This window comes from Drosophila willistoni, assembly GCF_018902025.1.
Source record: "Drosophila willistoni isolate 14030-0811.24 chromosome XL unlocalized genomic scaffold, UCI_dwil_1.1 Seg142, whole genome shotgun sequence".
NCBI classification, from domain to species: domain Eukaryota; kingdom Metazoa; phylum Arthropoda; class Insecta; order Diptera; family Drosophilidae; genus Drosophila; species Drosophila willistoni.
The window spans coordinates 5316217-5343829 of record NW_025814053.1 but is presented as its reverse complement, the minus strand read 5'-3'; the positions used below and the strand labels follow the sequence as shown (position 1 = coordinate 5343829).

The 27613-nt window shown below is 37.9% G+C and overlaps 3 protein-coding genes across 4 annotated transcripts; 1 reads left to right on the top strand and 2 right to left on the bottom strand.

Moving 5' to 3' along the window:
- Nucleotides 1-1534: 1534 nt before the first annotated feature.
- Nucleotides 1535-12689, bottom strand: LOC6644663 (probable E3 ubiquitin-protein ligase IRF2BPL). The gene is made up of 4 exons (XM_002067534.4): nt 11036-12689; nt 3296-3385; nt 2566-3230; nt 1535-2488 (listed from the first exon to the last, which is right to left on the bottom strand). Exons 1-4 carry the CDS (start codon nt 12045-12047, stop codon nt 2348-2350), a joined length of 1908 nt encoding a protein of 635 aa, XP_002067570.1. The 5' UTR covers nt 12048-12689; the 3' UTR covers nt 1535-2347.
- Nucleotides 12690-17181: 4492 nt separating this feature from the next.
- On the bottom strand, nt 17182-23274 carry LOC6644664 (LIM domain kinase 1). 2 transcript variants are annotated; one of them, XM_023176876.2, is made up of 6 exons: nt 23075-23272; nt 21627-22382; nt 20915-21001; nt 19553-20816; nt 17928-19479; nt 17182-17858 (listed from the first exon to the last, which is right to left on the bottom strand). In XM_023176876.2, exons 2-6 carry the CDS (start codon nt 22364-22366, stop codon nt 17596-17598), a joined length of 3906 nt encoding a protein of 1301 aa, XP_023032644.1. In that variant the 5' UTR covers nt 22367-22382; nt 23075-23272; the 3' UTR covers nt 17182-17595. The 2 variants fall into 2 exon arrangements, with proteins under 2 accessions (XP_023032644.1, XP_023032645.1); XM_023176877.2 differs by lacking the exon at nt 20915-21001 and having other exon boundaries at nt 23075-23274.
- A 531-nt stretch (nt 23275-23805) lies between these two features.
- LOC6644665 (gamma-aminobutyric acid receptor-associated protein) lies at nt 23806-27349 on the top strand. The gene is made up of 3 exons (XM_002067536.4): nt 23806-24093; nt 26509-26706; nt 26770-27349. Exons 1-3 carry the CDS (start codon nt 24004-24006, stop codon nt 26839-26841), a joined length of 360 nt encoding a protein of 119 aa, XP_002067572.1. The 5' UTR covers nt 23806-24003; the 3' UTR covers nt 26842-27349.
- Nucleotides 27350-27613: the final 264 nt, after the last annotated feature.

Here is a 27613-nt window from a genome sequence, read left to right as displayed (position 1 = left end):
GGAAAATAATGATGAATGTTTTGGCCAAAAACGAGGGCTCACATCATTTTGTCATCATTGTTCGACTTCATTTCACACTATATATATATGTATATGTATGTATATATGTATATGTAACTATATAGAAATACTGTATACATACAATATATGAATGTGAATGTATGTATTTTCTGTTAGTTTCTTTTAATTTGATTTCCATTGCTGTAATATATCGTTTCGTTTATCTAGTAAAAATCTCTAGTTTAATATGCATAATACCTACACACATACATATATATATATATATATATATATGGTAGGAGTGAGTGTGTGTGTGTATGTGTTAATGTATACTTTTTGAAGACTTCAAAAGTGAAAAAGCCATTAAATTCTATTAGAATTCAATTGATTGGCTGACTCTTGACTCAAAAATGTTTCGTTAGCCACAATTTATAATAGATGTAATCCATATAAATGTATATATTGTTGTTTTTTATTGCCAAATTGAAAAAATGTTTGGCAAACAAATTGGAAATCAAACAACAATAACAAAAGAAAAAACGCCTTCTCCTATACATACACACACACACACACACATTCAAAACGCCTTTCTGCATATTGCTTGATTTACTTTTTGCCCCTCGTATCCTCACACTTTCCAAGTGTTGGGAATATCCTTTTCTCCTATGCTCTCGCTTTAACATTCGAGTTTGTTTTTCATTTTCATGTTGTTGTTGTTTTTGTATATTTCTACATTATTAAGTATATATATATTGTATTTATAATTCCAATTTATGTGTGTGTGTTTCGTTATCATTATTATTATTATTTTTCTTTCTTTCTTTTTTTATGCGGTACGCAAATATGTACAATTATTTGTTTTCTCATTCTTTAAATTAAATATAATTATAATATAATTTATAAAATATATTATATATATATACTATATATATATATATATGTATAATAAGACAATATTAATTATAATAAAAAAAAAAAAAACGAATTGGTAAAAAAAAAAAGATCGTGGTGTGTGCAACATCTATAAAAATAAATTAATAATTAATATAATAATAATAATTAGTAGTAGTACAAAACTAAATACAGTTTTTGTTTTTCTTCTTTATTTACTTAGTTGTCCTCTTCTCTTTCTATCATTTTTGCTGTTTTTTTTTTGTTTTTTTGTTTTACGTTATTTATTTTTTGTTTTGCATTTGCTCTTATGCATTTGCTTTGCTAAATATATGATATTTTAAAAAAAATAGATATATATCTATATATATCGTAATGCTATCAAGTGTATTTTTAGGTGTATAAGTTGTAGTTGCTTCTTCGTCTTCTTCTTTTTCCATTTTTTTTTTTACTTTTGTTGAAATCTTCTTTGCTCTTTTTTCGTTTTTTTTTTTATAAATTGGCTGCAAATATTTTTTATTTTGCACCATTTTTCAAAAATTTGGTTAATGCTCCGAAAAGCTTTTGGTGTTTTACTTTCTCTCCAAAAATATCAACAAAAAAGTAAAATATACACACACATATATATATATACATATGTATATAAGTGGTTCAAAATTATCCAAACAGCGCATCTCAATTCTCGTTTTCTTTCCCCGATTCAGAGACAACCTTTACATTTTCGTTACAAATTTTTCCCCTTATTAAATTAGATGGCGATTCTAAAAAACAAAAAATCATGAGACATACATCTTATATTAAGATTTATGGCATATCCATTTAACAATTTGCATTTGGGGGGGAGAGATTATTATAATCGCCATCGTCGCCCAATAACGCGCGCCTCCATTTAAAAGTCATGATTGGTTTTAGCTCTTGTGTAGCATTATTTGAAATTTATGTCAATTTGTTTATATTATTTGCCACAAACACAAATGGAATGTTGGCCGCTCTAGCGACGCAGAGACGCATCGTGCATTGTGCATGGATTTTGATTTGAAAAACATTGTAGACTCGCCTCCTTGCCTGGGGATACCACAATTGGATTGGATTGGATAATTTTTTGTATCAATATACGTATGTTGTATATATGTATATATATATATATATATATATATATATATTGTAGGTTGGTCGTCATGGACAGAGGGCGTAAGCTATTTCGCCTGCCCTCACAAAAAAGTTAGCATCCTCTGCTATTCCGCCGCTAAATTTGAAGCGGAGCGGAGGGTGCGCGCTGGTCTGGTCTGGTCTGGTAGGACGACACTGTGGCCACTGTTTATGTGTGTGTGTGTTTTTTGTTTTTATGTGTGATTGTGTATGTGTGTGTGTGTGTGTGTGTGTGTGTGGGTGTTTGTTTGTATGTAGTTTAAAAGTGCTCCAAAGCTCGGCGCAGCTTTTTACAATAAAATGGACATTAAGACTCGCGCTCCTTTTTAACCTTGACCTCTTCGCCCAATATGGTGGTGATCTCGCCCTGCATAAATGCCCAAGGTATGGTGGAATTGGCCAATGGACAGCGATCGCCGCTGGGGCAATATACTTCATTGCCCAGTCCCTGGAAATTGAAAGAAAACCAAAAATGAGTTAGATTAGTTGCACTCAATTTACACCGAATTAACATCAAAAACTTACATTTTGCCTTTTGATACTCTCACGACTGCAGGGGAAGCAGAATTTATGATGATTCACGGATGGGCATTGTACGAAATGTGTATCCTCCAAACGCTCCTGGCATAGTGTACACTTCAGGGTAGCATTTTGTGCTGCTGCCGCTGCGGCTGCTGCTGCTGAATTAGTTGCAGCACTGCTGCCCGGTGCACTACTGCCTGGACCACCGCCATTGCCTCCACTGCCACTGATGCCACCCGAACCAGGTGTGCCCTGCTGACTACCGCTGCTGCCAGGACCAGCATTGACAGATGTTCCACCAACGCCGCCAGCGCCACCACCAGCCACAGAGCCGTTTCCCCCATTTGGCCCACCGCCATTGTTGCCACTCGCTGAGCTGCCATCGCCACCAACCGAATTGGGTGGCAGAACTGAGGATGGTCCAACGGTGCCACCGTTACCAGAGGTTGTACTACCACTGGGTCCACCGCCACTGCTGCAGCTGCTCAATTGTGAACTGCTGCCACCGACACCGCCAGGACCTCCGCTGGCACTGCCAACAGGTCCTAGTACACCGCCCTGGCCGCTGGGATTTGAGCCGCCACCGCCGCCGCCGCCCACCTCACTGCTTGTGACAGTTGTGCTTGACACATGACGTGATCCCGACGAACGACGACCAGATGAGGAACCTATATATACGCGTAAAGTAACATATGATTATCAGGAAAAGCTCAATTTAATTTCATCATCTTACCCGAACTATTTGGCGAGTGTACACTTCGCGGTGGCAAAGGCCCTGATGGCGGGCTGGATCCATTGCGTCGACTGGCTGGCGATAAGTGCTCTGCAATGGAAGAGAAAGATTGTGATTAGCTAAGGTCAATTAGCTGCCAACTGGGCTAACCATCTAGGACTTTGCATGGAAATAAGAAAGAATTATATTGGTTTAAATGGGCCGGGATAATAATAACCAAAATAACCAAATTTTATGCAATTTAAACCAATTTGATTCTGTTTTATGTTCTATAGATTTTTATATTGTTAAATTTCCTTAAACCGAAATTCCCTTCTTTCTGTGTTTATTCTTTATTCGAGATGACGAATCCTAAATTAAGTTTGAGGTTAGGATAATATGTATCTGAGATTTTGCTATGGGTAACAGGACAAAATCGTATAACTGTATCTTTATATTTTTTTTAAATCGTTCAAAACAGAAAAACTTTACAGATACAAGAGAGAGAGAGAGAGACTAAGAGGGAGAGATAGAGAGACAGAGAGAGGGGAAAAAGAGAATGGGATAGATAGATGGCGAGTTCAACGACAGACCTTAATTGACTAATGTGAGTGGTGTGGTGGGGTGAGGAGAGCAAGGGGATTTTGGATAGATGTGGAGGTTGTTGTTGGGCAGCTATGCATGTAAAGGCGATCAGATGTATCATTTTTTTGTGTACAACAAGTCAAGTGCATTGTTTGCAGGGCCTTGGCCTGTTGTTAGTTGGCTATTCCTCGCACACACACACACACGCACACACTTGCATGCATTTACATACATATATGGAATATTGTAAGTTTACTTTTTTTTCTATACTTCAGAACGAGAAACTGTTTACTCAATGGGGGCGCTGCTGCTGCGTTACTATAGTTCGTGTGCTTTCGATTTTTCATGCGAATGAATCAGAAAGAAAAAATCTATTTGAAAACAAATTGAAGATGAATTCGACTTGAGAGTTACCCTACACACATCATAAACAACAACAGAATATGAATGACGTCATCAAATTGGTCAATTCCTTTCAGGTAACACAAACTGCCCCTTTTTTATACTATGATAATGGGTATGATCATTTTTGTATTAGGCTTTTTGTTTGTGTTTTATTTTTTGTTTTCTTCTGTTCTGTTGTGGCAATGTAATTTTAGAAGTTGGCACGAACGAACATGTTGCCATGTCTCCCCCGTGTGTAAACACAACAAGTTTTCATTCACATGATGACATGACGCCGACGACGGCAACGGCAACAACAACGGCGGCCATAACGACGTCACAGCACCGACCCATTGCGTGTTTGGTACCACTGTGCCACAGCTGGTTATCTTGTTTTATTTTTTTTTTCTTTTCTTTTCTGTTTCGTTTTTGCGCAAAACGTCAACGTTAGTTGCGCGCATGCATACGTCATAAAAGCAGCGACGCAGGCAGCGAAAGCAAGCGAGAGAGAGAGAGAGAACAGCAGCAGCACATTTCAGAATGCAGTTTTTGTTGCTGTTAAACAAGAGCCGGTTTCACGTTTTGCATGCATTCCCACTCACTCACTGTGTGAGAGTATTTCTATGTGTGTCTGTGTGTGTGTGTGTATGTACTTACTTACTCTCTCTCTCTATCTCTCTTTCCCCATAGATTTTACAGATTTTTGTAGTTCGTCACGCAGTCGGCGAACTACCGCGTGACTCTCAATTACCAATTTACATAGCCGAAAGCTTTAACAGGGCTCTGTTAAGATTACTCCCCCTCCTCTCTCATTCCTACCCTTCTCTTTCTTGTACACTGGTTTTGTCTTTAGCTTCTTCCTCTTCTTGTTCTTCTTCTTCTTCTTCTTGATATGTGTGTGTATGCAAGGCACGCGCACGCGTAGCCACAATTTACTTTTGCTTAAAGTACACACACAAAAAGGCAAAAATAATAATAATTTGTATGCCGAACGGCCCCATGGCTCAAATGTCGTGGAGCTGCCCCGGACTGGCTGGCTGTCAGTCAGTCAGTTAGTTAGCCGTCGTACTCCGCACAGTGGGTTGCATACGAAATAGCCGTATGCTGTTATGTTTATGTATTATATCAACATACATACATACATCCATACAAATGCACATATGTACATACATATACATATGTATGTACATATTTTTGTATATAAACATTTTGCCTACGCGGCAAGGCAAAAAAAAAACCAACACAACGTCGACATTGCCAATTTGGTTTTGTTTTTGTTGTTGGGTGAGTGCGTGTGTTTTTGTGTGTGTGTCTGTTGCGTGTGTGTGGGCTGCCCATATAAAATGGTGTGTAATTTATTTATAGCTATTGTTTATATTTTGCATGCTTAGAAAACGAAAAGAGACCAAGCTACATACATACATACATATGTATCATCAGCCCAGTTGTGGGTGGTGGGGGTGGTCGGAGCAGAGAGTGGGTTGGGTGGGTGGTGTGTCAGTAGCAGCAGAACAGCATCCATCCATTCAATAGATTCAATAGTCAAAATGCATATAAGAATGTTCCACAGACACACACACACATACACAGGCATGCCGGCCGGCTGGCAGGCTAAGCACCGTGGTCAATATACTATTTGCATTTAGCGCTAAATTGGTAATGCAGTTTGGATACAAGCTCAACAATGTTTCAAACAATTTTCACATTGACGGTAAGCAAAAATGGTTAAGGTTAATGTCCGCTTCATGACACAATTATTGTGGTTTTTCGTAATTTTTGATCATTTTTATTTTGAATTTCGCTTGAAATGCAATCTAAAACGGCAATTGAGCCATATTCCCCAACACATTCCCGTTCTTGATTTGGTCTATAATTCCCTTTTATTCGTCCTGGATGCGTAATGACACAATTTTCACCTTAAATTCTAAAGAAGTTTCACTTAGAAAAGAGGACTTCAATATCTTAATAGTTTTTCCCATTGGTTTCGATTTAGTCTTCTCTAATGGCTTCAAAAATATATGTACATAAATTGTATACAAACTTCAATTCGGTATGAACATATGTACATACATCTCATCTTCCTAGTGTATCGATTCTTCTTCTTCAAGGGTCTCTATTTTTAAACAAGTTCCTTTTTCAGAGAATATGTGTGTGGTGAATGCACTTCTTTTCGATGGAAGAGATTTTCAAAAAGGGGAGCCAACCAACAAACAAACTAACCCAACTAGCCCCTCGCCCCCATAAGGAAGAGGAGTACATACAATGAATGTTTATTTGTTTTCATATTTCCACTGACACCCCGAGACGGCGGCGGAGACGAAGACGGCATAGAGAGCACACCCCAAAACGATTCCAATTCAATCCAATACAATCTCCGCTGCTATTGCTCTGTGTTCCCTCTATATCTGTCTATATTTAGCATATAAGATTACTTTTTAGCACATTTTTTTCGTTTTTTTTTTTTTTGTTTTGCCTCGGTTTGGGTACAAAATACCATTTGTTGTTTTTGTTGTTGCTGTTGATTTTGCACTATATAGTAAAAAATGTGTTGAAGAGAATGAATCATTTGTCAAATTTATTATAAAACAAACACAAAGGCAAATAGCAAAAACAAAAACCGATATTGTACAAATGTAGAGAGAACCGCACCCAATACAATATTATGATCGGAAATTGTATTCGATCTTCTAATATGCATTATCCTTGGGGGTTCTTATATGAAGGGTGTCTCGTTTTCAATCCAAGTGTTTAAGTATTTTATCGATTGATTTCCGTTAATGATGATATGAAAACCTTATCTCAATGAGCAAATAGATTTCGTTAAAAGGTAATATTAGAATCCTAGTACTAGCTCCTTATCATCCCCGCGTTGCGTTTGCACCGTGTTCTTATCAGTCAATGTAGAAGATTAGATAAGTAGGTTTTTTCTCGCCCCCCTCCCTCCCTACCTACCTCCCAAACACCCCACCCACCCATTGATAAGATAAGAAAAAACAGCTGTGTGTACAAAGATATATGTCTAAGTATGGGAAGCCCAAATGAAAGTGACGACGACGACGACGAATCCAAAAGAATTAAGTTAGGTGTATTTGCTTTTCGAATTGAAGGAGAAACTAATACTAATCTACAAAATGTCAGGCCGCGTTAGCTTCTTATCAGTTAAAGTGCTCTAGAAACAGAAGAAAATAACAACAAAATTAGCTTGAACTATATTTGTTCATTTTTTTTCTTTCTTTCTTTCGTTTTTTTTGTGTTCTGATGAAATTTGAAATGTGGGAAAATTTACATATATATACATATGTATGTATAGCTGATAACTGAACTGATAACGACGACGACTCTACTACTAACTAACACACAATCGGCTGCCACATTTTCTATCTTATCGAGCAATTCTTTTTTTCTTATCACTCTCTCTCGCTCTCTCTCTTTCTCTCTCTCTCCTTATCACTATCTCTATACCACATGCTTTTGATAAGCTGATAAGATATACTCATTAGAGATTAAAACATAATACTCAGTTGGGCAAAAGGAAATGCATTGTTAAAGTGCATTCACAAAAATTATGTGGATCACTGTGCAAGCCCCACCCGCCCACAAACTACCCCTGGCCCTTGCCCCATTTTAGCAATGGCAAGCGGCAGCAGCAACGTGCCTAAAATTGCAAGCCGGTCAAAAGAAAAAACTTTTAATTATGTCAAATTTTGTATACCCTTTCTTTTCAGATATTTTCACAATGTATAAATAAACTTGAATGACATCCTTATACCTTATATAAAGTGTTTACAATCCAATATTATGTCCGAATCAATATTTGTGATCCTAAAGTTAGTTAGTTATAAAGTTTTCTTCGCCTATTTTTTGGTTCAAAGCCAAAAATTGTGTTAATTTGATCGAATTTAAATTGATGAGAATTTTTTCCATCTATGGTAAGTTTGAATATGATTTATCGACTTTAAGGACACGATTTATCAACTGTTTAATGTTTCAGATATTGGGAAAATCCTAGGGAAAACATTTAATGCGGAAATTGAATTAATACTAATACTACTAGTTCAAAGGATATAACAGTACAGAGAGATTACACAGACAATTGGCTGGAGGATTTCTTGAGAAGGAAACAACAAAATCAAAAAGGCTCAACCGAAGAGCAAGCCCAAACCGTATTAGGCACTTTTTCTTCTTCTTCCTCCGCACGAGGCGTAAAGTTGCCCCAAAAAAAAAAAAAAACACAGTTTCCTTACATAGTGCATATATGTATGTATATATGTATATGTGTGAATGTATGTACATGTATACATAAACATTTGTTAGTATACACAAAAACAAAATAGATACGCGTAATAGAAGAACAACATTATTCCGCTAGCTTTGTGTTTTTTGTTGGTTGTTGTTGTTTCTTGTTTGTTGCTCTGTTGCTGACTGACTGACGGACTGGCTTTTGCTCCCCTCTAATCATGTTTTCATTGATAGAAAAAGGCAGAAAAATTTACTGTATATGTATGTGGACTTTTGGGGTCTGAAATTTGTTATCAGCCCAAAAAATAATATCCAAAACGACTTTGCCCGGATTCCATTTGATTTCTTGGGAATAATCCGAAATCACAAACTTAATAAATACATATATGTATGTACATATGTACATACAAAAAATACTTCCACAATATGTACATACGTGATGATTTATTGTGAGAACCTGATATAGGAACTAATATCCTACAAAATCAAGAGAATGTCGAATATAAATAACCTCTATTACCTTTGGAAAAATGAGATGAAAATCAAAAACTATGCAATACGATTATTAATATTAATAAATCAGATGAAAAATCTACGTAAATACACCATTGCAGATAAAGCAACCTAGTGTTTCTTTTTCAGAAACTGTTACTGTTAAATAATATATTCATTAATAAATAATTAATAATTTGAAAATCATAGTGAAAATGCAAAAAATTGTACGTAATCTATTAATCTATTTCTCTCTCTCTCTCTCTCTTTTCTAAAGTTAATAGAAGTAATTGATAAACGAAATAACCATTAATTACCGTCCCCAGTTGTTCTACACTAGTTCTTAAATCAAGTTTTATTTATATACAGTATTTTTCTACATTTGCCCCACTGTTCCTCTGCCAGTGCAGATGACGGCATCGGCATGCGCAAAAAAATGTGTTGTTTTTTTTCTTCTTTCTTTACGTTTCACACACACACAGATACAGACAGATACACACACATGTATGAAAGTAGGTACATGCATATATATATGTATATATATGTATATTTATTTATGTATGTATGATCATTGCAGGCTCGTTCCGTAATTCCGTATACCAACTAAAATGTATCTACACTACTAAATATACATGTATGTACGTGTGTGTGTGCAACTTGTTATCGCATAACGTAAAACAGCTAACAAGAAGCGTAGGGGGTTTGGGTTAAGCGGGGGAAAAGGAGGTACTCTCAGCCAGAGAAGAGACAAAGACGAAATAAAAACCAAAACAAGTTTAATGACGTTTTGCGCGCGCAGCGCAAAGGCAAAGAGGAATATACACAACCAACTCACACACACGCACACATACACACATGACGAGCAAGCACGCATCGAAACGAGTTTGCCACTGAACAAACATGAACGAGAGAGAGAGAGAGAGCGAGAGAGACATCCAGCACAGTTACATGGAGAGCAGGTAACTTGGGTTTTTTTTTGTTGTTTTTTTGCACGTTTCTGTTTTTATTACATTTTGCGGGTTGCGGCAGCCCTTAGTATGTGTTTATATACATATATGTATGTATATGTATGTATATTTTGTAAATTTTTTCCCCATATTCAATGCGCATGTCCCTTATAAGGCAAGCAGCAGCAGCAGCAGCAGCAAGAAGAAGCAAGGGCTGGGGCTTTAGCCAGGCGGCAGCAGCAGCCTTCTTCCCCCTTTTTAAGAAACGAAACGAGACGAAACGAGGGTTGCAAAATGCGCTTACGTGTGTGTTGTGTATCTGTTGTGTGGCCTAAAGAGCGAGCCTGGACTGGAAGTTCCAACAACTGCAACCGCCAACTGCAGCAGCATCATGCGGCATCAAAACCCGGGGAACTGGGAAAAATTGATAAGATTCGAACCTTTTTCTGTAGTAGCCCCCGCTGATTATGAGTGTGCGTGTGTGTATGTGTGTGTGTGTGTGCATTATCTAATCGACCGCCCCTGGTTATCAGCTTCAAGTCCATCGCGTTGTCTCCCCAAAAGACCTCCCCACCCATCTCCCCTTCTCCTTAGTCATTCTTAAACTTATGCTAAGAGTTGTGAGGTTGATAAGGCCTCCCCCTCTCTCTCTCCCACCAAATTCAGCTGTCCCTCTTCTTCGTGTTTATAAAGACAAGAGGACGATACACACACACATACGCATTATCTCTTTCATGTACCAGATTCTCTGACTCGCTTATCTCCCTATACTCCTCTAGAGGAGAAGGGGATAATGTAAGGAAATGAATCCCTTCCTCTTCATTGCCTTCTTAATAGTAATCGAGTTGATCAGCTCCTCATCATCAGTGGAAAAGCATTATCATTATTATTATCGCTTTTTTTTTTTGCAGTTTTATTATCAGAGAAAAATTTTATGTATGTAGGAGGTAACCGTCCTGATAATTTAAAATCTAATCTACTTCTCTTCTACACAAAAGTAAACAGCATTCTTTGTCAAACTAACCAATCGTTACATATATGACTATAGATTGTGGGGAAGAAGAAGGGTGGGGGTAATTGGAAGTGAATCTTAAATCTGTTGGCTCATTCTTACCTGCTTTAAATGTTGAAGCATCAAAACTTGGTGCCCTAACGGGCTGCTGTTTATCCCGTAAATTGAGTTGCCTCTCTGGCACATAACTGACAGCGGCTGGCAATGATTCACCACGGGTCAATGGTGGCCTCACTCCACTGGGATCATCGACGACCAGAGCAGTACGCTTCACACCCGTTGGTCCGCCCACAAGGCCACCACCAGGTCCGGCTGATTCGACCGAATGTGGACCATGCGGTTGTGTTGGATCATCAATATCTTCAGAGGGTGGACGCTTTAAATTGACTGACAAAGCTGGGGGCACTGAGGAGCCGGCTCCGGAGATGCCACCGCCGCCACCACCACCACCGCCTCCTCCTCCGCCACCACCAACTCCTGGTTGTGGTTGCCTTTGTGATGTTGTCGGAGGCATATGGTGGGGCGTCATGTGTGAGATGCGCACGGGTCGTACTCCGCCCGCACCGCCGTCGTGTGGTGAGGATTCTAGCTTAATAGCAGGATAATCCATGAGGCCCTGCGTGCTCTGTTGCTGTTGCTGCTGTTGGGGAGGTGGAGGTCCAATCCTTGGGACTGGCAAATATGATGCCACAGTGGCCGCATGATGATGATGGGCAGCCACTGCTGCTGTCACAGATAACGGACCAGCACCACCGCCGCCACCTCCGGCACCCGAAGGACCAACAATTGAGGCGGTGCTAGACGATGGTGCCACACGATGTGGCGGTGGAGGTCCGGGTACTTGCTGTAGTCCGGCAGCCACTGCTGCCGCTGCAGCTGCTGCTTGTTGCTGCTGTTGAAGAACAACGACTTCTCCATTTTCGAGAGCACGCTTGCTACTCGGATGCAAGCGTTTCATTTGTCTGGCCGCATCCAATACAACCTCAATGCGATCGGCTCCCTCATAGTTAACACAACCACGGCAGACGGCCTCTGAGAAGTCATTGATCATGGCCCAGGGCATGCGGGGCAGATCGCAGAGATAACAATGTTGGCGTTTCGTTTGCAACGACATGATGCACAGGGGATATAACACTAACACCAACTACTACTACTACTATTATTCTCTTCTTCTACACACAAGAAACACACTGGAAGTAGCCGCCGCCAATGGAATGGCGCAGCACAGCGACGACCCAAATTTACGCGCGCTCAAGTCGCCCCAGTTTTTCTGTTTTCTTCCTTTTTTCGTGCCTTGTGCGTCGTCTTCTTCCTTCCTTTGCTTTTTTCTATACACTTCACTCTCCGAGAAGAAAACAAAAATATACAAAAAATTTGTTACTTTTTTTCTCGTTTTTTTTTTTTTTTTACTTTGCTGCTTCTGTCAGTTTGTGTATGTCCTTGCTGTTGTTGTTGATAACGATGTTGCTTGTTGTTGTTGGGGGGATGATAATTATCGATAAAAAGTAATGTTTAATAATTGCCGCTCAAATTGTTGTAGAAGCTGCTGCCGGCTACTATCGCAACGACGACAACAACAACGCTCAGTGTTTGTTGCTTTTGCTGCTGCTGCTTTTATTTTTATCATTGCTCTTTGGCACATTTTCTTCCCGTTTCGTTCTCTTCTTTGATATTGATTTTCGCTGACGACGCTTCTTACATGGCCTTTCAAATTTTTTAGTTTTGGCGTTGTTACTTCTTTATTATTATTATTTTTTTTGTTTTTCTTCTTTCCTTTTTTTTAACAATTTTTTTCTATTGCGCCGCACAACACAAGCACAAACAAACACTTCTATGCATACACATAGATACACTCACACACACGGAGAGACGCGTTTACGGTTTAGTCGTCGTTGTGTATGTATTTCCTCTCCGATTCACACTAAAAGAGAGTGCGCGAGAGCGAGACGGAGGCAGAGACACGTACAGAGACCGCGCTCTAGTACTACACACTATGCTACTACGATGATGACGATGACGAAAAGGGGCGGGCAGCGGCGCGGTAAGAGCAGCGTAAACCAAAAAAAAAAACGTGTAGATATGCCGCCGTATGCGTGCCTGCCAGAGAGTGAAAGAAATGGACAACTTGACGCGACAACGTTCGGCAACAGAATAACGGCAAAAAGGCAAACCCCTCGTGATACCCTACCTTCGAACTCTTTCGTTCGATGCAACTTGTGCGGTCATACACGATTCGAGTCCAACATCAAGGGAAAGGGGCGAACATCGGGCGAAAGGGGGCGAACATCGAGCAATGGAGTCGAACTCGAACTGAAAGGTGTATGTGTGTGCGTGTGTTGCTTTACACTGCGCAAAATTAAAAGTGATCAAATTCTTAAGAAGTGTAAGTAGCAGAGGGGTGTACCCAGTGGTAAAAATTATCATCTTTAACACCTTACTTTTTTCATCTGTTGAGAGAGATGCAAACCCCGTTTGTTTTGTGTAACCAAAATAAAAGCTTCAGCACAAGAAAGACCTTCTAGTTGGTGAATTAAACCAGTTCGAGGCCAAGGAATGAAAGTTTTGCAAGAAATCGGAACCAAAACCCGTAGTATTTTGTATCTGAAACGTTTAACAAATTGGCAATTGGGTTGGAACTAATTTTGTTTTTAGAGCGCAGTGTTCTTTCGCTCTCCCTCTGTCCCTCTCTCAGTCATTCCTTCATCGATTCTTTCACAGATCTACACAACCATGCATACATACATATGTACATACATATGTACGTACAAATGTATGTTGTATGTATATATTTTGATACATATATAATGCATACATACACATACAACAGTTGCGTACGTGCTAGCACGTCATAAGCAAAAGCTAAATACGAATACGACGACGACGACGACGATTGTGACGAACACGAGTATTCGTGCAACACCCCCCAATATTCCAACAATCCTTGGATACGGAATAAACGTACAGGGAGGAGGGGTGGAGGGGTAGACCATGTACAATTGTACGTAAGATATAAAAACATGTATGTGTATGTGAAGTCTTGTTCGGGTTCGGGTGGGTAACGAAGGGGAGGAGTTGGGGTTGACTACTTTTGGGGGTATCGATACACAAATGTAGACCTTGAATACGTAATGTTGCTTGCTTGCGTGCTCTTCCTCGCTCTCTCGCTCTTGCGCTCTCTCTTTCTATATGTGTTTAACTTGCTGATGGAACAGCTGTTTTAACAGAGCTGTTAATGAAATTAAAAGCAGAATAAGAAAACTGTCGCTGTTATCGCCAACATAACATTACAAAAACAATAAGAAAACAAAAAGGAAAACTGTTCTGTAAACCTATGAACCTGGGAGACCCAGGAAAAAGGAAATATATACACACACACACCCACTTAATATATTTACGTATAGAATATACATATTAGTGTATCTGTTTTGTGCGCATGTATGTATACATACACATACATACATATGTACATACATACATACATATACATACATACATATAAAAGTTGCATTGATTTTTATTGTGTGTGGGTACGCCTCTTTTTTTTTCGTAGCTCGTACAATCGATCCATTCGAAACCATGGTCTGGGACAAATTCCACGATGGAGGAATATATGTATGTGTGTATGTATGTACATATGTATACATACAACCTGTCGTCATTGTGGTTGTTTGTTGCCCTTTATTTTCCGTATTTTGTGTATGTATCCTTTGAGCAAAGCTTCCTGGGAATAAAAAACTATGCTTATATAGAACATTTAGGACTTGTGGGTGGAAGGCAACTGGGTCCACGGACCAGGTTCTACACTCCTGCATGTATGTGTGTATGTAGGTGTGTGCAGGTGCAAGCCAAAGCTTCGATAGCGACATACACACATATACACATTTACATATGTATGTACATATACATACATATGCATTGACAATGCAATTCACTTGAATAGATGAGCAACTGTACCGCGATGTACAGGAGCAGGAGCAGCAGTAGCAGGACAATGAAGGCGGAAACAAAAGTTAATAGTTATACATATGTATGTACATACATATGTGTGTATACATATTGGAAATCTATCAAAATGTAACTAAGAATCCTTCTGTCGACACAATAGTTCTAATAATTTAATCATTTTGTCAGCTATAGAAAGGATTTATGTTAAAGTTAAATACCCAATCAGATTAGTTGCAATTGCCTTCAAATTATGGATTCCAATAAGAAACGTCGTACTGCCCGCCAATTAAATCGAAACAACCTCTCACATTTTTGACCAAAAAATTTTATTCAATTCCGATTTCCATTTTATATATACATATATGGTTTTAATTGTTCAAATATTGTAGTTTTATTAAAAAAAACCATATATGTACATATCTATATAAGTGGGGAAAATGGGTTTTTTAATAAACATAATCCGTGCCGAAAAAGCGCTGTAAAAGATTTTTGATTACTGAAAGGTTGATTCATTGTTAATTCATTTAATAAATTACCATCTAAATTGACAAAAGTTAATTAAAAACTTTTTAACAAAACCCTTAACGTTGCACATTTGTTACTTTTTCGAATTTCAAAAGGTTTTCGAAAGTGATATAGCTTTCTAACATTTTTTTATTGCGCTATTAGTCAAATGATGATATTTTTTTTTTTTTACAAACTTAATCAATTTTTAAAATATCTAAGTGTTTGCCATAAAACTGAGATATAATCGGCTGGAAATTGTCGAAAATGCGAACATTATCTTTGCGAATCTGTAAATTCGTAAGTCTTAGACTGATTTTCATTCATGTCCTAACACCCTTTACTCATATTTTAAGCCAAATCCGGCACTGGATTTAATCAAATAGACACACACAGAGCATATAACAGTTAGAACAGCATAAGTATTTATTGTATGGAATGAACAGTTAGAGCGTTTCTTTTCGTTTTATTTATACTAATAATTACTAACCTACTTGTAAATCAAGGGACAAAAAAAGAACAAAAAAATTACAATTAAAAACAAGAAAACAAATCTATCTATGTGTATGTATATATTGAGCAAATTCGATATTCAAAGTTATGTTTTAAATGAATGATACATAAAAATATTATGCCACAATAAATTAGAATTAAACACTAACATGGAATGTGCATTGTATATATATATATATATATGTATGTATAAGTGTATATATATGTATGTATATATATATAAAAAAATTAATTATAATTATATACTTTATTTGTTTTGTCTTTTGTTTTTAGTGGGTTTGCTGTTGGATTCCTCTCTTTGCTCTACTACCAACTACACATCTCTCTCTCTTTCGCTCGCCCACTTAATGGGTCATGGCACAAGTTTTCTCTCACTATATCCATCTCGTTCGTTTCGAATTGCTTAGCAGTTGTTTAATTATATTATTATTGAGCTAAAACTGGAACCAGATAGGGTAAAATTTAGTAATATATGTATGTATATATATAGGCAAGTTTAGGAAAATTTTCAAGTTCATTTTGTGAGTTTTTGAAACTTTTTTTTCAACGAACTAAAATTCAATTTTGATCTGTCAAACAGATAATTGAAATCGATCAAAGTTTTGTTTTGTTTTTTTCTTTTTGTCAGTTCGAGTTACTTTAAGTTAGTTGCAATCATTAAATGGTTTATAATCATATACATATACCTATATAGTATATAAATTAATTGAATTTGCAATTTTTACTGTACAATAACAATTACATACATATATGTATATATCTAGTTCCAGTTTTTCTTTCTTATTTTGGACATTTCTTACAACTAAACAATTATCGTATATGAATAAAATTAGTTTCTTTTGAGGAAAGGGGAACAATATTTTCGTTAGTTTTTTTCAGTTACAATTTAACCCTGGTTAAACTTATGTACTAAAGATTTTTGTTTTTTATACAAATCCATTTTTTTTTTATGTTTGTATGTCTTGCGCGTTTTATATATTTGTATGTGTAAATATTGCATTTGTTTTCTTTTTTGTTTATATTTTAACAGGCACTTAACCTTATTAGTAAGTAGTTTGTATGAAAAATACAACAAAAAAGTGTCTAATATTAAAAAAAAAAAAAAAATAGAGAGAAAAATGTAAAATAATACCTTAAGCTTAACATCGGTGTTACCGATGTTAATAGAAATACCCTTGCAGTTTTACTTGATGTGATAATCTATCTACATATATTTTAGGTCTATATCCTGTGTGCGCTTCTTGGAAAGTTTTTGAACTGGAACTGAGGAGGAGGAGTTCTTTTAATTTTCGCTTATGGAAGACATTCTACATAGTTATAGATAATATTTTGTAACATAGTTATAGTTCTAGTTGATTAAAGTTTATATATAGTTAGAAATTAGGAATGGTAAGTGCTATTCTCACAGACCGACTTGTGTATAAGGTATATATAGGGTTTCTTGGTTAATACCCTCTGCAAGGGTATATAGAAAGCGTTTTCATCGAAGGTTCGTGGTATAAATTTGAGCTGCCTGGATTAATTTCATATTTTATCGTCTTTATCATCTCCACACAATTTTAGAAACTGTGTGTGTGGTCGGGCTAATTCGCTTTTGTTTGTTGTGTCGTTATATTAATAATAATTTGTTTGTCGTTTTGGTTTTTGTTTTTAAATGGAATGCCTTTTGTTGGGAGGTGGGGTGGTGATGGTAGGGAATGCTAACGATTAATGCCACGCACTGGCGGTGGCGGAGGTATTCTGCGACGATTGTTGCCACCAACAACAACAGTTCCACCAGTTCCAGAACGATGCTGTCCATGACCATTGCTGCTATTGCTATTCGTTGCTGCCGCTGCTGCTGTCTCTGAGGCTTCGCGTAACTTTTGCTTTTGATCACTGAGACGAGCACCCAAACGATGCACTTTCTCCGGACTGAGTATGGTGAGGCGTGTTGTTGTGTTGCTATGGGTGGAGGCGGACACTGAAATGAAATGAAACGAGTATTAGCATATACAATTCTCATGTGTTGGAGGGCGATTAAATGTCTAACCATTACTATTTAACCGCTGAGCTGTCGCTGCCGTGTGCCTCTGGGCTAAATGTTTACTTGGTGATCCTGGCCTGCTGCTGGTCGTTCTTATATGTCGCGTGGGTGATATTGAATTATTGTTGCCTGTCCTTAGGGATTTTGTTAGGGGGGCACGAACTGTTGTTGTTGTTGCTGTTACTGGTACCAAGGGTAAGGTTAATTTATGCTTTTTGGCCAGCCAATCGTTGTGGGATGAAGAAATTCCGGATGCTGCTTGTGATGATGGCCTATGCATTTCGGCATGACAAATGAGCGTTGTGTTTGCTATTGGTCCTGGTTTAGCTGCAGCTGTTGTTGTTGCTGTTGTCGTCGTTGTCAGGGTAGCCTTACTTCGCTTTGATGGCGAAATCGTTGGCGGTTTGGCAACTCCAACTAAATGCTCTAAAGATTCAGCTTGATTTAACATCGTGGGCATTGGAGGCGGCGTCTTGGTTGTGGTCTTAATGGGCAAATGACGACGTCCGAAGATTGGTGTTTGATTTATGCGTTGAGCGCGTGGAGCAGCGGAGCCACCATTAAGATTAGCCTCGTGCTCCAAACGTTGAAACATTTTCAAGGCCACTGGCGGTGTTTTAAAGAAATGCTTTAAAGCTGCCGGTAAGGGGCGTGTTGCAGAAGGCGGAGTCGGAGAAGCAGTCGGAGCAGGCGCACTAGGCAGCGGCGTTGCATCAACTTTGAGCTCAAAATTCGGTTGAATTGCATCCAATTGGTTTATCTCATGATAATTGAGACTTGTATCACAACTGGAATCCACATCGGAATAATTATTCAAATCACGAACATCGTGCAACTGCAGATCTCCGCCTGGACGCAAATCCACTAGATAACCCTTCTCGCCAAAGGGTCGGCATTTTTTCAAGGCCTGTTTAAGGGCACGTTCGGTTGATGTAGTCTCTGGTGTTAAACCTCGATGATTCTGCTGTTGTTGTTGTTGCTGCTGCTGCTGTTGCTGTTGTTGCTGTTGAGCACCCAAAAATCTCTGACGACGTCGTGCCCGCATGCTATCCCTTAAACGTTCACCTGTGGGTGAGAAATCTTTGCCTAAATGCGGTGATTTCGGTATATCCTGTGGTCGCATTATCACATTCTCCTTTTCCTCGGCCAGCAACTGTTGCGGCGATGTTGCCGATAATGCTGGCAATTGTCCTGATGCCGATTTCACAGGCGAATCATGGGTCTCACATAGATTATCCAAGCTACGTTGGGATGTGGGCGATAGAGCATCTTCAGAGCTAATGTAACTACTGCTCTCTTGGAAATTCTCAATCTCATGCAAAAGTTCTGGTGCCGATTCGGCGCCACTATCCAAATGCTGATGCAGTTGCTCTAACCATATATACAAGGTATCGAAGCAGGGACGCATATCCGGATTGAGATCACAGCAAACAAAGGCCACTTTAACAAACGCCTCCGGACAGTGAGAGCAAAATTTCTCACGAAACTCTTGCTGATTGAGTGAGAAATCGGAATTACGTGGCATATAATCGGGATCGGCTTCAACGCGTCCAATGATCTAAAGGATTCAGGAATGGGAATAGAATTAGCATTTCCTTTACAGAGACAGACACAGAGACAGAGACACTCACCTCACAAAGCATAATGCCAAACGAAAAGACATCGACTTTCTCATCATATTTGAGACCCTTCATCATTTCGGGTGCCATCCAATAGGGATTACCCACAACCGTATAACGTTGACGTCGTTGGCGGCTCTTGCTACGTTTCAATGTCCCACCGGGTGACCATACGGCAGCAGCATCCCCCACCGTATTGGCCCCAGGCAAACGAGGTGGGGCATCAACACTGCGCGCCAAACCAAAATCGGCCACAATTACGGAACGATCTTCGCGTACCAAACAGTTCATTGAATTCAAATCCCGATGAATGATATTCATAGAGTGCAAATAACTCATACCGCAGGAAATGTCTCTGGCCAGGCGAACACGTTGTGACCAGCTCAACGATTGCCGCCCATCGTGGATGAGCTCTTTGAGACAACCGCCGGCCACATATTCGGTGACCATGTGCAATTTCTTATCCTTATAGAGAACGCCAATGAATTTGAGTACATGCCGATGATCGAGCAGACGAAGAACGGCAACCTCTTTAATGAAATTCCTTTGGGCCTCCTCATCGGCACGATGCAATTCCTTGAGTACCATTATTTCGCCACTCAAACGATGTGTCACCTTATAGACCTTGCCAAAGAAGCCTTCGCCCAGTTTCTCACCCATCACCAAATCGGTGGCACGAAATATTCGCTGCGGCTTCTGGACAACGCGACAACTTTGTGTTCGCGAAAGATCATATAATTGCGGATGAGCTGAATGCTGTTGGGCTGTATGTTGATCATCCAGGAGCTTTGATAAGCTAGAGCAGCGTTCCTTTTCCTTAAGGCTAGTCGATGTGCAATTGCTAACAATGGCGGAAAGATTGTTTGTGGTTGTTGTTGTTGTGGTGCTGTTGTTGTTGTGATTGTGATTATTGTTGATATTACTGCCCATTGATGAAATTTGTCGCAATTTCCTTGTCTTTGTCCCTCCAGGCGGAGGCGCCGTCTGCTGAAGCGTTAGATCGTTGGTTTTGTACAGATTTCGTCCCACTTCGACACTCGAAGCAGATGTGCTCAAGGGCAGGGCCAATGTGGAAGCGGAACAGGCACGTTGTATATCCGCCTGACTGCAGGATCGACAAACTTGCACTGGATCATGTTCGACCGTCAATTGCAGCATCTTCTCATTACTGCGTATCAGTTTATCGATTTGCTCCACCGACGAATCACTCACGGGCTGACCATTGACCTCCAAAATGCGATCACCAATATGCAGATTTGTTAAATTAACATCGATTCTAGACAGAAGATACACACAAAAAGAGAGAAACTTAATCACACACGAATAAAAATGGATCTTTAAACGAAATCTGTTTCGATTATCCGTGCTTTTTACCTATAAGAACCACAACAACGTTCGGCCATCGAGGTTAGCAGGGAGAAGGTATATTTACCCAAGCGACCATAAAATTTACAAATGAAACTGCATTTTACATGAGAGCATGAAATCGTTTAAACACAAAGAATATAGAGACCATAACCATGTTGCAATATTAGTATGATGAGAATTAGTAGGCTATATTAATTATTAAAATGTCTGTGTGGTGTTTTTGTTTTTTTTTTTGTCAAAAGAATTCCAAAATACTTTAATTAGAATTACAAGCAAACCTATTGAATTGGCTGCTGCATTATAACGTTGTTGTTGTCGTTATAAAAGTTATCAATTTATTTAATTTAATTTTTCAAATGCTGACAACATTTTGATGGATCACTTTGCTAGCCCAACAACAATTTGAGTTATTTTCTTTTCCATTTTCAATTTGTAGAGTAGTTTTTAATAAGATTTACTAACATAGTGGAAATACTTGTCGTATGTGTATTATATTACGCATACGACAGATAAGCCACAAGATGGATTCATGTTATTGGGCAGATTGAACAAGAAAACATAAAAATCTCTAATAATTTTAGACGCCCAAAAATATGAACTATTTAATTGTTAGAAGGAAAAATTCTTTCTGAACGCAATTTGGAATTCCAGTGGACACTCACTCACACAGAGGGAGAGGGAGAGGAGAAAGAGGGGGTGTAGTGTGCAATATGCTTACTCAGTTATCCGAACAGTGGGACAACCATCATCCAATGGTATACCGCCATCCACACGTAAACCGGGTGTTGCATCCTTCGGAATCTCAACCAGCCGTATGGAATGCATTGGTTTGCCAGCTTTCGTTATCCGTGCTCTAGAATCTAGTTCACATGAGTTGGCCGAATTACTGGAAACGGATGTAGGTCGCGTTTGATTGCCATTCCGTTTGCCGTAACATTGACCACAATAGAGTTTGGAACGTTCCACGAGAGCATAGGATTCCCCTTCGCCAATGAATGAACCGCAGGCTGTGCAACAAAAGCATTCCGGATGGAATTTATGTTCGCCGGCAACCATCACGGGTCCCGTAATTACGGCCGTACACTGCTGGCAGGCATCACCGAAACGGGCATAGTAATCCTCACGGCAATAGAGTAAGCCCTCGCGTTCGAAATACCAATTATGCAGATGATTATTGCATACAGAGCAACGGAAGCAATCGCAATGCCATTGCTGGCCCAATGCCATGACAATGGGTTCTGGTTCATCATCGTCTAAATCATCTAAATCATCATCATCCAAAATTGTTGTTGATGTGCCCTGATGATAATTAAGTTGTTGTTGTTGTTGCAGCAATTGTTGTTGTTGTCGTCTTTGGCGGGGACTTGGATGTGAGAGCTGGCAACGGCAATTCGGACAGACTGGTGGGCCACCTCCACCAGCACCAGCACCAGGTCCAATCCTTCGTTGTGTCTGCATGATGCAGCACTCAGCACTGGAAAAGGGAGAGAGATAGTGATAAATAAAAATTCGTAAACATTGGCTAATATATAAATAGCAACTATTGCTAATATCAAAAGCCTGGTCAATAGAGCTAACACACAAACACTCACATATATATATATATATATATATATGTATTTATTTATATATAAAGCTGACGCAGCTGCTCTTGGCATGTTGTCGTTGCATGTATATGAGCTGTTGTTATTGTTGTTTTTGTATTTTAAACTAAAACAAATGACGAATGCGCTAGCCAAATAGCTACACACACAGTCACACACAAGTTAACAGGCGACGGTCAAACAGCAACAGCAGCACAGTGGTTTGTGATATGAACAACATCTTGTCATTTGTATATTTTTTTTTATTAAATTAAACGTTAAATTGGTCAAATATTTTAAATGTTTTCAAGCGAAAGTTTCAGTTTTAGAATTTAAAATTCGAAAAAACTGCCTTGAACCACTGTGCAAGCAACACTCATACAGCTACACGCACAGGTGCCTGGAACCCAAACACACGCACACACACACAGGCAGAAATTTTTTGTGTGTGGGGGAACGGGAACAACTAACATAGGTAATAAAAAGCAGCAACATTATGTCTTTAACTTGTCTCAGCAACATTAAGCGCTATTTGGTTACTAAAACTAGCTTTATACACTCACATACACACACACACACTTACATAATTTTCTGTATATTTTTGTGGGTTTTTGGATTTTGGAATTCTCTGCGACGCCTTACATCACGGTGTTCCTGACGACAGGGTAATGTTTACGGTACTGGGATGGAATTTTAATTGGCTGGGTTAAACTTTAAAGGCTTAAAAATGCATTTGCGTTTGCATTTGTTGTTAAAAAAAATAGCTGCCAGCAGCTTAGAGGTGGGAAAACCATCGATATTATCTGTGATGTATCGATGTTTTGCATTTTTGTAAAACATCGATATTTGACAACAGCAGTTATCGATATTACAAAAATAGTGGGAGTTGAAAAAATTTAAAACAAGGGGGACAAATACCAGGGATACACAAATTTCCCTAAAGCGACACAAAGATAATTTTTGCACTTCAGTTTGAACTCTAATAAGAATTTCCAACCTTAGTTTCGCAAAAATTACTTTGTAAATTAAATTTTTGAATTTGTTTTTAACCCGAGCAAAATAGTCCCCGCTCACAGGCGCCACCTGCTCAGGCTATTGCCATAACAGACACCTATCGTTATCGTCATTTTCGAAGCAAAGTTGTCGTTATCGGCATTGTCAGAGTAAAGTTATCGACGCTATCGGAACAAACCTAGCGTTATTGACAATTTCGAAGCAAAGCTATACATATCGACAACATTTGAGCAAAGTTATCGATACCACGATATATCGTATCGATATTTTAAACATCCCTAGTTTTTTGCTTTTGCATTTCAAATTCAATTTCTGCTCTGAAAGGTTGAGAACGCCGACTGCGACTAAAATACACACAAAGATATATATATATATATAAAACCACCACATACAGAGCCAGTCACAGCTGACATACATAAAAATAAAGTGCGCAAGAGAGGAATACAGCAAAAAAAAAATAAACTGCGTTTCTTAGTTAATAATTTAATACAAACAATCATGAAGTTCCAATATAAAGAGGAGCATGCATTTGAGAAGAGACGTGCCGAGGGTGATAAAATTCGTCGCAAATATCCTGACCGTGTGCCTGTAAGTAGAAAAAATACACTTCAACATTAACACACACACACATACGAATACACATTAATACACATATGTGTGTGTATGCGTTTGTTTTGCGTCGTTCGTTTTTGTTGCTGTCGCTTTTATTTTTCGTATGTGTGTGTGTGTGTGTGTGTATACGGGGGAAAATCAATAATGCGCAAATTGTAATTGTTGCTAACTTTTTATATAATATTGCATATAATTATATAAATTATATACACTTTCTAGGCATGTTAGTTAGCTTTGACCAGAGTTTAGAGTATAGATGGAAAAGCCACTAAAAGAGTTCATATGAAAAACGAAATTGACCCTCACATACAAACACAAGCCCAAAACACACACACACAGAAAAACTGCTTTGTTCTCCTTAGATGGTGTCTGTGTGTGTGTGTGTATGAGCAAGAGAGCGATCTAGTGGTATATAAGCAAGGGGGAAGAGGGTGTGGGGATCGGAGGGGGACAGATGGAGAGTAGCTATGTAGTTTCAGTTATTTTGCTCAGCTGTTGTTGTTGTTGTTTTCACTCCCTCTCTCTTTCCACCTGTGCTTTTTGCCTTCATTACTCAAACCACCCTCTAGCCCGAAGTCTTCCCTCCCCGCGTTCCAGAAAACCATAGAACCAGTTGTTTTTAATTTTTGTGATTTTTTTGTTTCAAATTTGGTTTGTTTTGCGAAAAACAACAACAGCCAAATAGCCAAATAAGAAGAAGAAAAACAAGTATTGCGCATAAGCACAAATCGCGATTGCTAATATTACCTTTTTGTTGTTGTTGTTTTTTGTGTTATTGTTGTTGATTTGTTTTCCACTGTTAGTCATTCCCCCCATTGTTTGCACTTTTTGCAATTTCATCATGCCAAAAGACCTGAAATATACATCCTTATCAGCAGCAACAGCAAAATGCCTCTGCTTTCCCTTTTTGATGGTACTTCCCCTCTCTCTATCTATCTCTTCTATCTATTGCTTTCCTTTTCCTACTTCTTGTCACCCCAGTGTTGTTGCTTTTTATAGATTTCATCCTTTTTAACCAAATTTCTCTCTCTCTCTATCATCAAATATTTAAATTTTGTATGTTTTCGCTTGTTTTGTTTGTTTGTTTGTTTTTGGCAACCAGACAAATCACATAACAGCTGACCAATTGGTGGCGAGGCCAGCTGGTCATACAACTATATAGTATATATATCTACATATGTATATCTAAATATATATTCTATCAAAAATATATCCTATAGACACCTTGACAAAGGCCAATGACGTCGAACAAAGAATTAGCAACATATTCAATACAAAAACTCGAAATTGAAACCAGAATTTGTTAATTATTCATTATGTTTTGGCGCTTCTTCCTACTCCAAAAGATAATTATAAACATAATTAAGGAAAATATTGAAAGTCAAAGTGTTTATTCTAAAGTCCACACAATTTGCTAAGATATTAACGAAGTTTTTATACTCTAAACAAAGAAGAATACTTTAAAACATATTTTTGGTGACCTTGAAATGTGTTAAAAGAAAGTTTATCAAAATTTCATAGTTTTTCAAAAGATTTCAAAGATATTTCTTAGTTAAAAAATTAATTTTTATACAATTTTTAGATTTGTTATTCCAAGGATTTTTTTTTTAATCTTATCCTTTAGGACACTAAGAGAATGAAATTGTCCTAAATTAGGAAAATTTTAAATTGATAGTGCTAAAAAAAAGTGGTTTAAATCTATTAGGATTTCATCGACAATCCGTCATATCCTCACAAATTTATCATTTAGTATCAATGAGAAAGAATTTGGGTTAAAAACTGTATAGAATCAATAAGTGTAAGAAAATCAGCCACATGCTGCTATATCAGCCGTTTTATACCTTGAACCAATTGTCATTGCATATAAAGCAAATATTGTGAAACTCACGATTACTAATGTTGAGTCATCTAAACTTTGTTTTGGGAAAAGTATTTTCCATATTTCTTCGATTGCAGGCCAAAGTCAAGGTCATCAAAATGATGTTCTTGTTCTTTGTGGCCTTGTGAGAAACAATCATGAAATGATGTGAAAATTTGAACTAAAAATAAACACAGAGATTATAATAAAAAGAAGAACAAACGAAATCTTGCAAATGAGAATATGGGAAAAGTTGTGGTTCAAAAAAACAAGCCGAAAAATTAATAAAAGTATTGAAATAGTTAAAAGGATTTAGAAATACTTGGAAAAATGCTGCATTCCAAAACGCCTGCATGAATAATTTTTGTTATCTAATGTCAGGGTATCACGTATTCGTTATAATAAGACGAACACGGGAAAACACGTACAAAATAATTTAATAAAAGGCGCAGTACAAAATTTTTGTATAATTATTTAACTTTTACCCTCTCACTTACTCACCATCACCCTATCTCTATCTCTGTCTAATTCAGGTGATTGTCGAAAAGGCACCAAAGGCTCGCATTGGGGATTTGGATAAGAAAAAGTATTTGGTACCATCGGATCTAACTGTGGGCCAATTCTATTTTCTCATACGCAAACGCATCCATTTGCGTCCCGAAGATGCTCTATTCTTCTTTGTGAACAATGTCATTCCACCAACATCGGCTACCATGGGCTCATTGTATCAGGTGAGTGTTTAAAATCAACTTGAATTTCAACAGGACTTAATTCCATTTTTCATTATGCTGCAGGAACATCATGAAGAGGATTATTTCCTGTATATAGCCTATTCCGATGAGAATGTCTATGGAGCGGCCAATTAAGGGAGTAGTCGCTCGAGTATATAGAAATGCATCCAACATCAACAGCCTATACAGAAATCGATCTATATATATATATTAACTATATATAATACGTTTAGCAGACAGCTTAAAACAAAAAAAAAAAAAGAAATACAATCGAAAAATAATGAAGGCAAAAACTGCTGGAATTAGCTAAACAAATTGATGGAATAGAAAACAAAACAAAAAGAAACAACAAAAAAAAAAACACAAAAATTTATTAAACATAAAACAAAACAACAAAAAAAGATTGATAAAAAGTATATTGTTATGTGACACTTATTTTATATAAACATTTTCTATACGATCTAAGTATTTCAAACGATTTGTCCTATGCTTTAATTATGTAACAAAGCCTCCATCCCCGTCTCCCCCACCCATCTCCCAAAAACTTTATGCAATATGAGTTCTTCCTGACGACCCGCCCCCCAATCCTGTGCCCCCTTATCACCCCTTTTTCTTCTATAAAGCGCAATTACTTTAAATTTGATTTATCTGTAATTTTTTTTCTTCTCATTGCGTTTGCTTTGCTTTGTGTTTTTTAATACAAAAAAAAAAAAAAAAACCCAAAACAAAAAAAAAAGAGATGAAATAAATTTTGTGCATATTTAGTATGTATGGCTACGAATAGGACTCTCTCGGTTAAGTGTATGGTAATTAATCTATTATTAATTAAATAAATAAATACAACAAAAACAAAATAAAAAGATAAAAACAAAAAAACAAACAAACTAAATCAACAACTTATATAAAT